The sequence below is a fragment of the Ursus americanus genome, chromosome 12 (genome assembly GCF_024610735.1).
Source record: "Ursus americanus isolate L20-20 chromosome 12, mUrsAme1.1.p, whole genome shotgun sequence".
NCBI classification, from domain to species: domain Eukaryota; kingdom Metazoa; phylum Chordata; class Mammalia; order Carnivora; family Ursidae; genus Ursus; species Ursus americanus.
In genome coordinates, this window is record NC_142138.1 from 37,223,992 (window position 1) to 37,240,106 (window position 16,115).

Here is a 16,115-nt window from a genome sequence, read left to right on the forward strand (position 1 = left end):
ATTGTTTTTGGAGCTTTTAGACTCATTTCCATTACAAACCTTATCCCCTATTTTAATTCTGATAATTAAGATTGAATTTGTTTAGATTGCTTATGTTTGAATACTGAGAGCTTGTGATATAATAGAAATCCTAAAAATATAACTGGATGAATCAACTGAAAATATAAGGAAAAAGAGCACTGTAGTCTAATCTGTGTTTGAAGAATATAGGTCAGTAGCTAAAAAGACCATTTACCATGAACATATGAATGAACAAAATTGTGCTTCTTTGAATAATTGATTTTCCAAATGCCCACAGAGGTATTGGGGGCTACAATAAATAAGTCTTTCAGGGGCGCCTGGGTGGCACAGCGGTTAAGCGTCTGCCTTCGGCTCAGGGCGTGATCCCCGCGTTATGGGATCGAGCCCCACAGCAGGCTCCTCCGCTATGAGCCTGCTTCTTCCTCTCCCACTCCCCCTGCTTGTGTTCCCTCTCTCGCTAGCTGTCTCTCTGTCAAATAAATAAATAAAATCTTTAAAAAATAAATAAATAAATAAATAAATAAATAAATAAGTCTTTCAGATGTTAGGTTTCCACACTAAGTAGGTTCTTTACAAACACTTTACTACCTCTACTTCTTCTCCTAAGCAATATACATATACTTTTCTACTGGCACTTAAATACCTCTGCTTCAAAATCTGTTAGATTAAGAACTGGAAATTGTTCCTGTCTTTAAAAAAGAGTTACTCTTTGGACTGTTAGCCTTAAAAATAAAACTGCCAGTTATTTTACCAGCAAAAAACTAAATTTGGGAATAGCAGAGAATTACAATCCAGGACAAACAAGCTATGGCAAGAGCATTGGTAAATCTGCAGAACAAAGGAGAGGGAATGCTCTTATAGAGGTAAGGGGGAAATTGAGAAGGCTGTTCTAAATGAAAAGTCAATTGGAATAAACTAGAAACTTGAAATATAGTGGTTTTTCATTGGCTGAGTTTTGACAGTCTCTAACTACCTGGGCTCTACTTGGGGAGAAGGAACTCCTTCTTGCTGAGATAAGAAAGTAGAATCCATGTGCAAGTTACCCCTGCTTTTTATGTTGGGTCTGCAGTTGATGAGTGGCAGGACATGACAGCTCCCCCTGTAGACCTCCAACTCCATTCTAAATGAGCTATCCTTTTGTTAATTGTCACATTTCCCACTTTTGATCGAGATCTTTTTTTGAAAGCATCGCTGATCAAGAGGGAAGTTTTCCACATTTAGTGGTTTTGTCCCTCAGTACCAGGAAGGATCTTCCCCTGGTTGTCACATCCTATATTGGAGGGAAAGCACTAAAGGTGACATTTGAGTAACAAGAGGATTAGGAGGGAGAACCTCTCAGGTACTCCCACCTAAAGTAGGATCTACTCAAGGTCCTAAGTGTTGGAAATCATCTCAAAGGGTTGAGCCAGCATCACATTAGTGGATACAACATTTTTTAAAAGTCTGACTGGCAACAAAATAAAAATTAAATATACAAAACAGAAGTAACATACCAATTCCAAATTGTATAATGGTTCTAAACCAGGACTGTAGGTCTGGAAGTAGCCACTGAAATATTTATTGACACTTTTTCCAACTTAAGTGAGAAAGACTCTATGAAGGCAAACCTAGAACCATGTATGCCTCCCAGCAGGCTCCACTTAAAGAGACCATGAAAACAGAATCATAAATACTACAAGAGCACATTGAAAGAATTAACTGAGGCATCTTGAGAAGTTACAGTGCAGGTAGAAACATGAAGCAATGGCTGATGAACTTTTTGCAAAACAGCACAACCTCAAAGATGTTTTACAACAGTATTGTTATCTCAAAAGACTGTTTGGAATTAAATGTGTTATTGAAAATACAGTCTGTGGTTGCAAACTCAGAAACCATGAATCTGGATAAGAATCTAAAATCAGTTAATAGTTCAGATGAAAGACTTTGGTGAATTCTGAACTTTCTAACCCTTCAAAAATAAAGCAAGTGAATTTGTCCCAGGATCATGATGAAGCTGTTTCCAAAAATCTATAATCAAAAGAAGAGGTTTCTGCCTTCCACAAGGGCTTGGGAAATGCAGAGGAGGCATCGTCTTCCCACAAAAAAAGAGAGAAGCGTCAATGGTGAGAAAAAGGTACATAGGCCTGGTCCAGACATCATAGGAAAGCTGTCTCATCAGATATCATCTGCTTCAATTCCAGGATATCTTTACTTTCATGTCATCAGATGGTGTGCAGGTCCAGTTATGGTTTGGTGCTTTCTTTAGATGTGTTACATGAATCTAAGAGTCTCTTTCCTGGAGTTTCATGGCACAAGGATTGGTTTGCAGTTCCTGATAAGGGTCTTTTCAGTGAGGCAGAAGACTTTTTATGGAGGTGCTTTTCATCCAACAAAATCTCCAGAGAGTGCATTGTGATAAGATTGCTCTACTTAAGTATGCTTATTTTTGAGCCCTGATGACCCAAAGACTGAGAGAAAAGACTCTCCACAACTAAATATAAAAGAAGAGAGCACATCAAAGAGGGTAGGAAGGACGGAGATGTAGTCAGGACCCAAAATGACCCACAGGACTATCCCTGGGAGAGAGGGATGCCATAGGTACAGGTAGCAGTGGGGAGCAGACTCCGCACCAGGCACCCCAGGCACAGGGAACCCACATGGAGAAGACAAACCCCCATAACATTTGGCTTTGAAAATGGGAGGGGCAAATTTCATGAGTTCTTACAATCAAAGGGGCTTAGTACCCAGAGCTTTAAAAAAATCAGCTGGCTTGGCTCCGAGAGCCAGAGGGCAATAGGAAACTGAGTTCTCACCCTTAAAGAGACAGCACACCAAATAGCCCCTCTGAGACACAGCATAGAGCAGCAGTTTGAAAAACACCAGGGGTACACAAGAAGGAGATTTACTTAATAATAGTGTGTGTCGAAGGGGCAGGGATCTTTGGGACACTTTAACAACAAAAGAGCTGGTAGGTACCATTTCCCTCCCCTAGTCTAGATACACAGATAACTGCAGAAGACAATGCTGCTGGAACACTCCCCACCTAGCTTGCTAGCAGCATGCCTCACCGCCATGTTCTTCTGCATATCTGCCCCTCCACAAACTGGCTGGCCTTGGCAGGAGTTTTCCTGGATGGCTGTAGCTCCTCTCCCACTTTGGACCAGCACACCCCATGCTGGCACCATGCATCCTGCCCCCACATTCTTCTGCAGACCTACCCCCTCCAATACAGCCTTAGCCTGAGCCCCTCCAAAGAGGTGTCACAAACCTGGAGTCTACAAGCAGTCCCAACAGGGACCAGCATCACTCCAAAATGACTCCTGCCCTTGGGAGAAGGGAAGATAACTACACAGACCAGTCCAACTGTAGCACCAGCAGTAGGCTAGGGGCAGACATCTGGTGCCTGCCCTCACCCTCCCCCACAACTACCACCAAAGCTTCTCAGGGAACCACACAGAAAAAGTATCCTATAGTTCTATGCTACTGCATCCCTGGAAAACACCTGGTCAACTCAACTCAAGCCAAAGGCAGCTCCAGACTGACCCTCTAACAACACAGATATTAAGCTCTGCCAACAACAAGCAAAAAGAGCCATTGCAGATGACTGGACTGAAGGCAAAAACTCAGCCACAATACCAGGGTGCATACAACACACATAGGAGACATCCCTGAAGCACCAGGTTCTGGTGAAAAGGGGACATTGCACTGCAGAGCACAAAAGAACCTCTTATAAGGCCACTACTTTCAAGAGCAGGAGATACAGCTGATTTTCCTAACACACTGAAACAGACACAAAGAGTGAAAACGAGGGGAAGAATATGCCCCAAATGAAAGAACAGGACAAAATACAGAAAGAGAGCTAAATGAAACAGAGATAAGTAATATGCCTGATAGAGAATTCAAAGTGACAATCATAAAGATACTCACTGGACTTGAGAAAGGAGTGAAAGACCTCTGTCAAACCCTCAACGAAGAGACAGAAAACATCAAAAAGAAACAATCAGGTTCTTTTATCTAAGTTCTAATAAGAACTCAATAACTGAAATTAAAAAACACTAGAGGGAATAAATACTAAACTAGAAGAAACAGAAGAATGGATCAGTGACCTGGAGGACAGAGTAATGGAAAGCAATCAAGCTGAATAGGAGAATGAATGAATGAATGAATGAATGAATGAATGAACGAACCCAAAATGAAAATAGATTAAAGGGAACTCAACAACACCATCAAGCATTATAACATTTGAATTATCAGGATCCCAGAAGGAGGAGAGAGAGAAAAGGGGACAGAAAATGTATTTGAAGAAGTAATAGCTGAAAACTTCCCGAATCTTGGAAAACAGATATCCATATGTAGGAGGCACAGAGAGCCCCCAACAAAATCAAGCCACATCAAGACACATAGTAATTAAAATGGCAAAAGGTAATGGTCAACAGAGAATTTTAAAAGCAGCAAGAGCAAACAGTTACATACAAGGGAAATCCCATAAGGTTATCAGCTGATTTTTCAACAGAAACTTTGCAGGCCAGAGAAGAGTGGCATGATATATTCAAAGTGCTAAACAAACAAACAAACAAAACCTGCAACCAAAAATACTCTATCCAGCAAGGGTTTCCTTCAGAATAGAAGGAAAGATAGTTTCCCAAACTAAAGTTAAAGGAACTCATCACCACTAATCCAGTGCTATAGGAAATAGGAAATGTTAAAGGGGACTCTCTCAGTGGAAAGGAAAGAGTAAGAAAAGTAGGAAACACAAAAGCAGTAAAGTATATCTATAAAAATCAGTCAAAGAATTCACAAATTAAAAGGTTGTAAAGTAGGATACCATATACTGAAAACATGAAGGGGAGAGGAATAAAAATTTAGTGTTTAGAATGGATTCAAACTTAAGTGACTACCCACTTAATATAAACTATATATGCCTAAGATGTTATATATAAACCTAATGGTAACCAAGTCAACCAAATCAAAAACCAGAAATAGATATACAAAAAATAAAGAGAAAGGAACTGTGGGAGAAGAGAGCAAGAGAAGAAAGGAACAGAGAAAAACTACAAAACAACTGAAAAACAAGTAACAAAATGGCAATAAGTACATACCTATCAATAATTACTTTGAATATAAATGGACTAAAGTCTCCAATCAAAAGACATAAGGTGTCAGAATGGATAAAAATGCAAGACCCAGGGCACCTGAGTGGCTCAGTCGGTTGAGTATATGACTCTTGATCTCAGCCCACATTGGGCTCCACACTAGGCATAAAGCCTACTAAAAAAAAAAAAAAAAGCAAGACCCATCTATATGCTTCCTATACGGGATTCATTTTAGACCTAAAGACACATGCAGATTGAAAGTGAAGGGTTGGAAAAGCATTTCTCATTCAAACAGAAATGAAAAGAAAGCTGAGGTAGCAATACTTATATCAGACAAAAGACTTTAAAACAAAGACTATAACAAGAGACAAAGACACTTTGTAATAATAAAAGGGACAATTCCACAAGAAGATAATAACAAATGTAAACATTTATGCACCCAACAAGAGAGCATCCAGATACATAAAGCAGCTAATAACTAAGGAAGTAATCAATGGCAATAATAGGAGGGGACTTTAACACCCTACTTACATCAATGTATAGATTATCTAAACAGATCAACAATGAAACAGTGGCTTTGAATGGCACATTGAACCAGATGGATCTAATAAATATATTCAGAATATTCCATCTTAAAACAGCAGAATACACATTCTTTTCAAAGGCACATGGAACATTCTTCAGGATAAATCACATGTGAGGCCACAAAATAAGTCAACAAATTCAAAAAGATAAAAGTCATACCATGCATCTTTTCTGATCACAATGCTATGAAACTAGAAATCAACCACAGGAAAAAATCTGGAAAGACCACAAATACATGGCGGTAATACAATATGTTACTAAACAATGAGAGGGTCAACCAAGAAATCAAAGAGGAAATAGGAAATAAAATACATGGAGACAAATGAAAATGAAAACACAACTATCCAGAATCTTTGGGATGCAGCAAAAGCTGTTCTCAGAAGAAATTGTAGAGCAATAGAGGCTTGTCTCAAGAAGCAAGAAAAATCTCAAATAAACAACCTAACTTTACAACTAAAACTAGAAAAAGAAGAACAAACAAAAGCCAAAACCAGTAGGAGGGACATAATAAAAATTAGAACAGATCAATGAAATCAGGAGCCATGACTTTGAAAAGATAAACAAAATTAATAAACTTTAGCCAAAACTATCAAAAAAAAAAAAAGAAAGAAAGAAAAGAGAAGACTCAAAATCAGAAATAGAAGTAACAACCAGCACCACAGAAATATATATGCCAATATGCCAAAAACTGGGACAACCTAGAAGAAATAGATAAATTCCGAGAAACATATAACATTCTTCCAATCAGGAAGAAATAGAAAATTTGAACAGACTGATTACCAGCAATGAAGTTGAGTCGGTAATCAAAAAATGCACAACAAACAAAAATCCAGGATCAGATGGCTTCACAGGTGAATTCTACGTTTAAAGAAGAGTTAATATCTATTCTTCTCAAACTATTACAAAAAAAATAGAAGAGGAAGGATAGCTTCCAAATTCATTCAATGAGGTCAGCATTACCCAGATACCCAAACGAGACAAAGAGACTACAAAAAAACAAAAAACAAACAAAATATAGGCCAAAATCTCTGGTGAACATAGATGCAAAAAGTCCTCAACGAACTATTAGCAAATCAAATCCAGCACTACGTTAAAAACATCATTCCCCAGAATCAAGTGGGATTTATTCCTGGGCTAGAAGAGTGGTTCAATATTCACAAATCAATCAACATGATACATCACATCAACAAGGGATAAAAACCATATGATCATTTCAATAGTTTCATCTTTTAAAAGATTTTATTTCTTTATTTGACAGAGAGAGAGACAGCCAGTGAGAGAGGGAACACAAGCAGGGGGAGTGGGAGAGGAAGAAGCAGGCTCCCAGTGGAGCCAGGAGCCTGATGCGGGGTTCGATCCCAGAACGCCAGGATCATGCCCTGAGCCGAAGGCAGACACTTAACGACTGTGCCATCCAGGCGCCCCCATTTCAATAGTTTCAGAAAATGCATTCAGCAAAGTACAACATCTATTCAACTGTAAACAAATTTAGAGGGAAAATATCTCAACATAATAAAGGCTATATAAGAAAAACCCACAGCTAACATCATATTCAATGGTGAAAACTGAGAGCTTTTTCCCTAAGATCAGGAACAAAACTAAGGATGTTTACACTCACCACGTTTAGTCAACATAGTACAGGAAGTCCTAGCCACAGCAATCAGACAAGAAATAAAAAGACATCTAAGTTGGTAAGGAAGATCTAAAACTGTCACTATTTGTAGATGACATAATACAGAAATATAATACAGATTACATAATATAGAAAACCCTAAACACTTCACCAAAAAAAACTACTATAACTGATAAATGAATTCAGTAAGATTTTGGGATATAAAATCAGTACAAAGAAATCCGTTACATTTCTATACACTAATAACAAAGTAGCAGAGAAATTAAGAAAACAATCCCATTTACAATTGCACCAAAAATAATAAAATACCTAGGAATAAACTTATACAAGGAGGTGAAAGACCTGTATTTTGAAACTATAAAACAATGATAAAAGAAATTGAAAACAACACAAATAGAAAGATATTCCATGCTCGTGGAGTGGAAGAACAAATATTGTTAAAATGTCCATACTACCCAAAGCAATCTACAGATTTAATGCAATCCCCCATCGAAATACCAAGAGCATTTTTCACAGAACTAGAATACTAAAATTCCTATAGAACCACAAAAGAGCTCAATTAGCCAAAGTAATCTTGGAAAAAAAGAACAAAACTGGAGGTATCACAATCCTATATTTCAAGATATATTGCAAAGCTGTAGTAACCAAAACAGCATGGTACTGGCACAAAAATAGACACAGATCAATGGAAAGAATATAGCCCAGAAATAAACCCCCAATTAAATGGACATTTATCTTTGACAAAGGAGGCAAGAATATGCAATGGGAAAAAGTCTCTTCAACAAATGGTGTTGAGAAAATTGGACAGCTACATGCAAAAGAATGAAACTGGACCACTTTCTCATATCATACAGAAAAATAAACTCAAAATTGACTAAAGACCTAAATGTGAGACCTGAAACCATAAAAATCCTAGTGGAGAATACATGCAGTAATTTCTCTGATATTGGCTGTAGCAATACTTTTCTAGATAGATCTCCTGAAGAGAAAAAAAGCAAAAATATACTATTGGGACTACATCAAGATAAAAATCTTCTGCCCATTAAAGGAAACAATCAACAAAACTAAAAGGCAACTACTGAATGGGAGAAGATATTTGCAGATGACATATCTGATAAAGGGTTAGTAACCAAATTATAAAAGAATTTATACAATTCAACACCAAAACCCCAAATAATCCAATTAAAAATGGGAAGAGAGGAACAGACATTTCTCCAAAGAAGACTTTCAGACGGCCAACAGATACATGAAAAGATGCTCAACATCACTAATCGTCAGGGAAATGCAAAGCAAAACCACAGTGAGATATCACCTCACACTTGTTAGAATGGCGAAAGTCAAAAACACAAGAAGCAACAAGTGTTGGTGAGGCTGTGGAGGAAAAGGAACACTCATGCTCTTAGTGGGAATGCAGACTGGTGCAGCCGCTGTGGAAAACCGTATGGAGCTTCTTCAAAAAATTAAAAATAGAATTTCCCTAGGATGTAGCAGTTCCACTTCTGGGTATTTACCCAAAGAATATAAAAACACTAATTCCGAAAGATATATGCAACCCCATGCTTATTACAGCATTATCTACTACAACAGCCAAATTATGGAAGAAGCCCAAGTGTCCATCAGTAGATGAATGGATAAAGAAGATGTAGTGTGTACACATACGTATGTATACACACTGGAATATTACTCTACCATCAAAAAGAATGATATCTTGCCATTTGCAGGGCATGGATGGAGCTAAAGGGTATAATGCTAAGTGAAATAAGTCAGAGAAAGACAAATACCATACGATTTCACTCATATGTGGAATTTAAGAAACAAAGAAAAAAAAGACCAAAAAAATCACTGTTAAATAGAGAACTGATGGATACCAGAGGGGAGAGGGGAGAGAGGTGGCGGGATGGGTAAAATAGGTGAAAGAGATTAAGAGTACACTTGCGATGAACACTGAGTAATGTACAGAATTGTTGAATCACTATTGTACACCTGAAAATACAACACTGTATGCTAATTATACTGGAATTCAAAAAAAAAATTAAATAACAAAGTATAGTTATTTTTAATAGAAGCAATTAGACCTTCATAGTATTGACGTATATATCTTCTTCTATTAACTGTGGGTTTGAGGTAGCAGGGCAGAGTACACTGGATGTCCTAGGACTATTACAAGGGTGAGAGTGAGGAGTTCCAAGGGGGTGAATCTGACATTTGGAAGAGCAACAGCAGTGCTTCCGACCAAGGTATTTGGAGGATATCTATTAATTTTGCCAGTGAGTCTTAATAGCGCCATTAGAGCATGTGACTAACCCTGAGGACTGAGGACGGTAGCACAATGAATGTGGTGTAAAACCAACCAAACAGCACAATTATCAAAGCACCTGACCGGTAAAATAGGTTCCCTGATCACTGTAAAGTTTGAGAGGGGTTCCCCAGGTATAATCTTTTCTGACAGAAGCATTGGCCTGACTTAGAAGAGAAAGCTTTGGTCCAGTGAGAAAACACACAAACCATGACTAAAATATATTTATACATGAGAGGGGAAGTTGTATAAAATGCATTTGCAGGAACAGATTTCTCTGGATGGTAGGCACTTTGGAAAGCCTCATTAACTTTTCCCCACCAATATTGTTTCATAAATGCTATCATTTGTCAGCAGACCAATGGTTTAATGCATGTACAGTGGTTAAGTACAGCAAATTTTAGAATTCTGATAGGGCCAGAGTGTTATTTGGCCCAAAACAGAATTAGTTGTCTTATTATGCAGCCAAAATTATTAGATTTCCAATATTTTTTCCCTTTCCTAGGGCCAATTGTTAGATATTTATCAATTTTTCCAAAATTATCATTTGGGAGAACATCCCTTTGAGCTATGGCAGAGGTCTGGCCATCAATTTCCTTGAGAAGAGCAATTTTGGCAGAAATATCAGTGCGGTGGATTACTTTGTCCTCCAGGGAGTGTCTGAAATGCCCAGGAACCTTAAGAGCCAAGGCAATCGACAAAAATATGGCATCTGATAAATTCTTCCATTGGAGATAAGGACAGCGCATTGTCCCCATAATATTCAAAAATCATGAGCTACCCCTAAAACATACCAACTAACAGTATAAATGTTTGCAATTTTACCCTTGGCTAAGATATGAACTCAAGTAAGGACATATCATTCAGCCTGTTGGGCTGAATTATCCAAATGTAAAGGTGTTGTTTCAGTGACCCCAAGAGGAATTACAATAGAATACTCAGTATGATATTTACTATTTTCGTCCTTTAGGTAAGAACCATCAGTAAACCATGAAAAACCTGCACTGGTTAGAGGAGTTTCATATAAATTGTCACAGGGATTCAAAGGTAATCTGTCAGCACTAAGCAGTTGTGAGGGGTTTCATCTGATTCAAACGTAGTCCTTATTCTGATGCCTCAAGTATCAAACCTGAGTTTGAGAAAACTGCAGTTTTTCTTTGGAGACTTTATGTCCCTTTAAGGCCAAAAATTTCAACAGGTGGATGCTTTCTTCCTGTGAAGGGGTTTGAGAAGGGGAGCAGAGAAGCAAATCATCTATGTATTTTACAACAAGATAGAGCCTGGAGAAAACTTTTTATCATCCAAATCAACTTTTAAGGTTCATGAAAAGTAAAAAGGACTCTTTGTGAAACCCTGGGCATTATTGTTCAGGTATATTTCCGTTCTTCCCAAGTGAAAGCAAAAAGATATTGGCTATCCTCATCAACTGGAATCCTAAAAAGGTGTTGCATAGATCAATTTCAGTGAAAAATTTGCCTTCAGCGAGAATGGATGTTAGTGGCCGGGGGGGGGGGGGGGGGATAGGAGCCACAAGGTGCCGAGGAGTAACAATGTTATTTATTGCTTGGAGGCCTTAGGCAAATTTCCATCCTGGTCATTGGGTTCTCTCACAGCTAAAATAGGGGTATTACAGGCACTAGTGCGGGGGATGATGAAGCCCCGAGCGTTGTAATATTCTATTATGGACTTGATGTCTCCTTGAGAGGCTTATTTATAGGGTATTAATTATGGGAGAGATTTTAAGGGATTTGAATCCTGATGGAAGGTGCACTGTGGATTTTGCGAATATCAATTGAGGCTTTTGCCCATAAAAAGGATGGTAGCTCAGCCAATACGAATAAATAAAAAACATTGAAGTGTCATTTAATTTTCCTGGTTGGCTATTTTTATTACCATTGTCAAATTCTAGAATTATTTCTCCCTTTTGAGAAAAATCTTGGCATCCTACTTTTCTAAGAAATCTCAGCCCAATAAATGGAGGTAGAATAAGAGGAAAAAGGGTAGGTCTCAAAGGGCCTAGACAAAAGGGAAAAGGTTCAGAGCAGGGTCTTGTTGAGGTTTATTCGAGAGCCCTACTATTGGAACCGCTTCAGTGCTCTAAGGCAGGGGCTGCTCTGTAGCAGTGGGGGTAAGCACTGGGAGGGTAGCTGTGGTATCAATACAAGCAGATTTTCATTTCCAGTCTGGAGAGTGGTTTCTCTGAAGCCAATTAAGAGGGAAGACTGAGAAGAGCCCCTATAATTTCTTGGACTCTGTTACCGGGAATTAAGAGGACACTGGAAAGGCCAACTAGAAGGCTGAAGGTACCTGGAACGCTTAAATTCATAATACTCTCTTTTCCCCAACGCCCTGGCTCTTAAGAGCAGTAACAACAGAAACTACGGGGATTTGGGGTTTGTTTAGAGGCCTTCATTTGCTGGAGTTGAAAATTAAGAATTTTAGGGGCGCCTGGGTGGCTCAGTCGTTGAGTGTCTGCCTTTGGCTCAGGGCGCGATCCCGGCATTCTGGGATCGAGCCCCACACCAGGCTCCTCCGCTATGAGCCTGCTTCTTCCTCTCCCACTCCCCCTGCTGTGTTCCCTCTCTCGCAGTCTCTGTCAAATAAATAAATAAAATCTTTAAAAAAAAATTAAGAATTTTAGCAGTTTTTCTTTTAGGTGGGTCATCAAAGATGTGAGTGAGCAGATTTGTCAAATTAACTAAATCTGGAGTGGTAAATTTCCTATTTCATCCTGATCCTTTTAACTAAAAGAAAAGATCCCAGTTAAGCCCACTGATGAACAGAATGAAATGCCACCCAGGTGGATTCAACATCTACAGAAAAACCAGAACAGTCTTAAAATACAATTTGCAGTTGATGGTAATAATCATGAACAGGTTTGTCAGGCTTTTGTGTGTAAGCCGGAATCCTGTGTCAATCAGCAAGCTGAACAACAGCTACTCTAATTGCTCAGTAGAGATCCCCAGCAAGCGTTCCAGTATTGGGTCAAAAGTTAGGGCTTTCTCTAAATCACCGTCAGGATGTTACCTTAGGGTTAGTTTCATCCGGTGCTTGGCCTGGTCCTCACCGCTAAGCAGGTGGGCTAGTTGATATAAAGCCGAGACTCGAGGCTGTTCAGTCTGAACATGGTGAATTCTTCAGCAAAGTTCATGGAGGTACTCAGTCACGTTAGGAAACTTTATGGCTCACAATTCGGCCTTAGTCCAGGGAACATAAGAAACTTGGGTTTTGTTTAGGTCAACAAAAAACTGGGTGTCTGGGTGACTCAGTTAAGCATCTGCCTTCAGCTCAGGTTATGATTGTAGGGTCCTGGGATGGAGCCCTGCCTCAGGTTCTCTGCTCCGCAGTCAGCAGGGAGTCTGCTTTTCCCACTCCTTCTGCCCTTCCTGTTCATGTGTTCTCTCTCTCTCTCTGATAAATAAGATCTAAAAAATAAAAATTAAAAAAAGTTTAAAAATAAAGAGTATGGTTTTTAAGAGGCTCGGGAGAGGAAGGAGGAGACAGATTCATGTCTGCAAAGATGAGGGAGGGAAAAGGGGCCTCAGAAGCCATTTTGACTCCTTTCAATTTTTTGCCTCAGGTTAGAAATAGTGTCTTGCAGAGAGGCGAACTTAGAATCCTGAGAATATCTGGAAGCCTCCAGGTACCATTTAACATAAGCATCCCATTCAGGTTTGTTTTGGAGCCACAGCTTTCTAACTGAGTAAAGCAAGTTTGGGGAGATCAAAATTCCCCATAACGGCCATTGATGTTCTGCATTTTGGTTAAGTCAATCCACTCAGTTATAAATGCATATGGGAGAGACCACAGTTTTGTTTTTTTAAAGATTTTATTTATTTATTTGAGACTGTGAGAGAGCAAGTGGGGGAGGGGCAGAGGGAGAAGCAGACTCCCCAGTGAGCAGAGAGCCTGATGTGGGGCTCGATCTCAGGACCTCGAGATCACCATCTGAGCCAAAGGCAGCCACTCAACCGACTGAGCCACCCAGGCACCGAGACCATAGTTTTAAAACAAAACTGGCCAGAGCTTGGCTGGGGGGCACCCTCGAGGCATTCTGATGACTGGAATCCCACTTCCTGGAGGTTTTTCTCTAAAGAGAAAAATTCCTGAACAGCAGTTTCGACAGGAACAGCCTGGTTCCAGAAGGAATCAGGCCAAAGGCCCGCACAGTTCCAGTAGCAACAGTCCAGTTCCAAACAGGAGTCCTACCAAGGGCCGAGTACCCTTAGAAAACAAAAACAAGACCTTAAAACAAATCCCAAATAATGTCTGGAAAACTCAAACACACAGTGTGGTGCTTGAAATCCGGGACAAAACTTACCCTCATACCCCAGGGTGGGCAAGAAAGCAAGGAGTCCAGGCGCCAAGGGGACCAGCACCTGTTTGCTGACCAGCCTCAGAGCTGTTGGGGGTGGGGAGGGGGGAGTTCTTCTCTGGATCCCGCGTCTGATCACTAAGTAATGTTAATGTTAACCTTAAAAATAAAACTGTTGGCTATCTTACCTGCGAAGAAGTGTTTATTTGGGAACAGCAGGGAATTGCAAACCAGGACAAACAAGCTACAGCAAAACCACAAAACGAAGGAGAAAAACACTTTTATAGAGGAAAGGGGGACGTTAGGAAGGCTGTTACAAACAAAAAGTCAATTAGAGTAAACTGGGAGTTTGAAGTATAGGGGCTTTTCATTGGCTAAGTTGTGAGGATGTCGCATTGGTTGGGCTGTTGCCAGGAAGGAGGAGAGCCTTTCTTCCCCCTGTTAGGGTAGTAAAGTAATACCCACCTGCAAAGTACCCCTGCTTTCCCTATTGTTTCTGCACTTGACAAGGAGGTGAGAGCTCCCCCTACCTGGCCTCCTGACCATTCCTTTAGGAAGTTTCCTTCTTTTTTCTTTTTTTTAATTTAAATTTTAGTTAGTGAGCATACAGTGCAATATGGGTTTCTGGAGGAGAATTCAGGGATCCATCACTTAAACACAACACCCAGTGCTCATCATAACAAGTGCCCTCTTTAATACCCAAGAAACAACCAGCGTTGGAGGGGATGCAGAGAAAGGGGAACCCTCTTGCCCTGCTGGTGGGAATGCAAATGGATGCAGCCAGTCTGGAGAACAGTATGGAGTTTCCTCAAAAAGTTAAAGGAGGTTTTCGTCCATTATTTTTCACAGTATTAAGCCTTTCCTCCTTCAACGCCTGTTGCAGTCATCAAACTCTGGGTGTCAGCTGATTTTCATATCACCTGTGAAAGGGTGTTTGATTAAAGTTCCCCAAAGCCTTATAAATTGGTAGGTGGGTAGAAGGAAAATATTTTTACCATCCCTCTTGGATTGTTTTGAGGTGCCTAAAAGAAAGGGCTGGTAGATAGGGAAAAGCAAAGGTACTGTAGAACATTCTGCATTCCAGTGTCCTGTTTGTTGTGCTGCGATTCTCTCAGGCTAAATATTCATGCTCTTAGAAAGCAATCGAACTTGCTACCTAGGAAATGCCTTCTTACCCTGCCTCCTCGCTGGTTTGCCCAGTGCGCCACCGAGAGGCACTGCGGGCCAATGAAAGGAGCCTACATTTGGGGCCAGACCCGGGTTTGAATACCTGCCTGCCTCTTTCCGGCCGCACTAACTGTGAGCCGTGGGAAGAGTTGCCCAACCTGAGTTTCCCCATCATATGACGAAGGCCGTCCATGAAGAGGCCCTCAGGGAGTGTCAAAGTTGGTGACTGCACCCGCACCACCTCTTCTCAGGGCTCAGCTTTACTCTAGCTTCTTACCAGGCCATAAGGACCAAACCCGAAAGGCCAAGGGAGAGGCACTGACCTCGAAGTCAGGGTGCTGGGTGATGGGTTGGCACAACGCTGGATCCTGGCAAGGGCAGCGGGCCCCTGCCCAGAATGGCAGCAGTGACAGCAGCAGCACAGCCAGCGCGGGGACGCCGTGTGGCGGGCGGGCGAGGAGGCACAGGCGACCACGCTGCGGTGGCGTCATGGCGGCAGTCCCTCCTCACTCCTCGGCGGGACCGAGCTCCTCCACCCGCTGGCTCGGGTCAAGCCTCTCAGCAAGGTGGGCCCTGCCTGCGCGCAGAGCGGACCTGGGAGGGGCTGACGTGGGGAGGGCGGGGCAGTCTCGGCCAATGGGGACGTGAAGGTGGGGTGAAGGAGAAAGGCTGCCTCGAAGACCTGCCCTGGCAAGCCAGTGCCTCAGGCCCCAGCAGACCTGCCGATTCAATCAAGCACATGTCATCAGTACCATTTATACCCCTCAACACTCTGCACCTGTCTTCGTGTCGTGGCCCTTTGTCCTCCTTGTACACTTTGAAAGTGGAGGGGGCCCCCCAAATGGAGAAGTAGGGGAGCTTGATAGGGATGACTGAGCAGCATGGTTGCAATGGGGGGGGAGGGTTCAGGAACTTTCCTGGTGTGCTCTGAAACTGGCTCCCGCACACAGGGCAGGGAGAGAGGAAAGAGGCGGGTCACTCCAGGGTGGCAGGTGGCAGTTTTAGTAAGAGCAACGACCTTACATA

At 41.1% G+C, this 16,115-nt stretch overlaps 1 protein-coding gene across 1 annotated transcript in view; it reads right to left on the minus strand.

The window, feature by feature from the left end:
- CTBS (chitobiase) overlaps positions 1–15,981 on the minus strand; it is a 41,499-nt gene extending 25,518 nt beyond the window's left edge. The window contains exon 1 of the mRNA XM_045801914.2: positions 15,413–15,981. Coding sequence (XP_045657870.1) covers positions 15,413–15,580 — 168 coding nt within the window. The 5' untranslated portion in view covers positions 15,581–15,981. The remainder of the gene's footprint in view (positions 1–15,412) is intronic.
- Between the last annotated feature and the right edge of the window lie 134 nt (positions 15,982–16,115).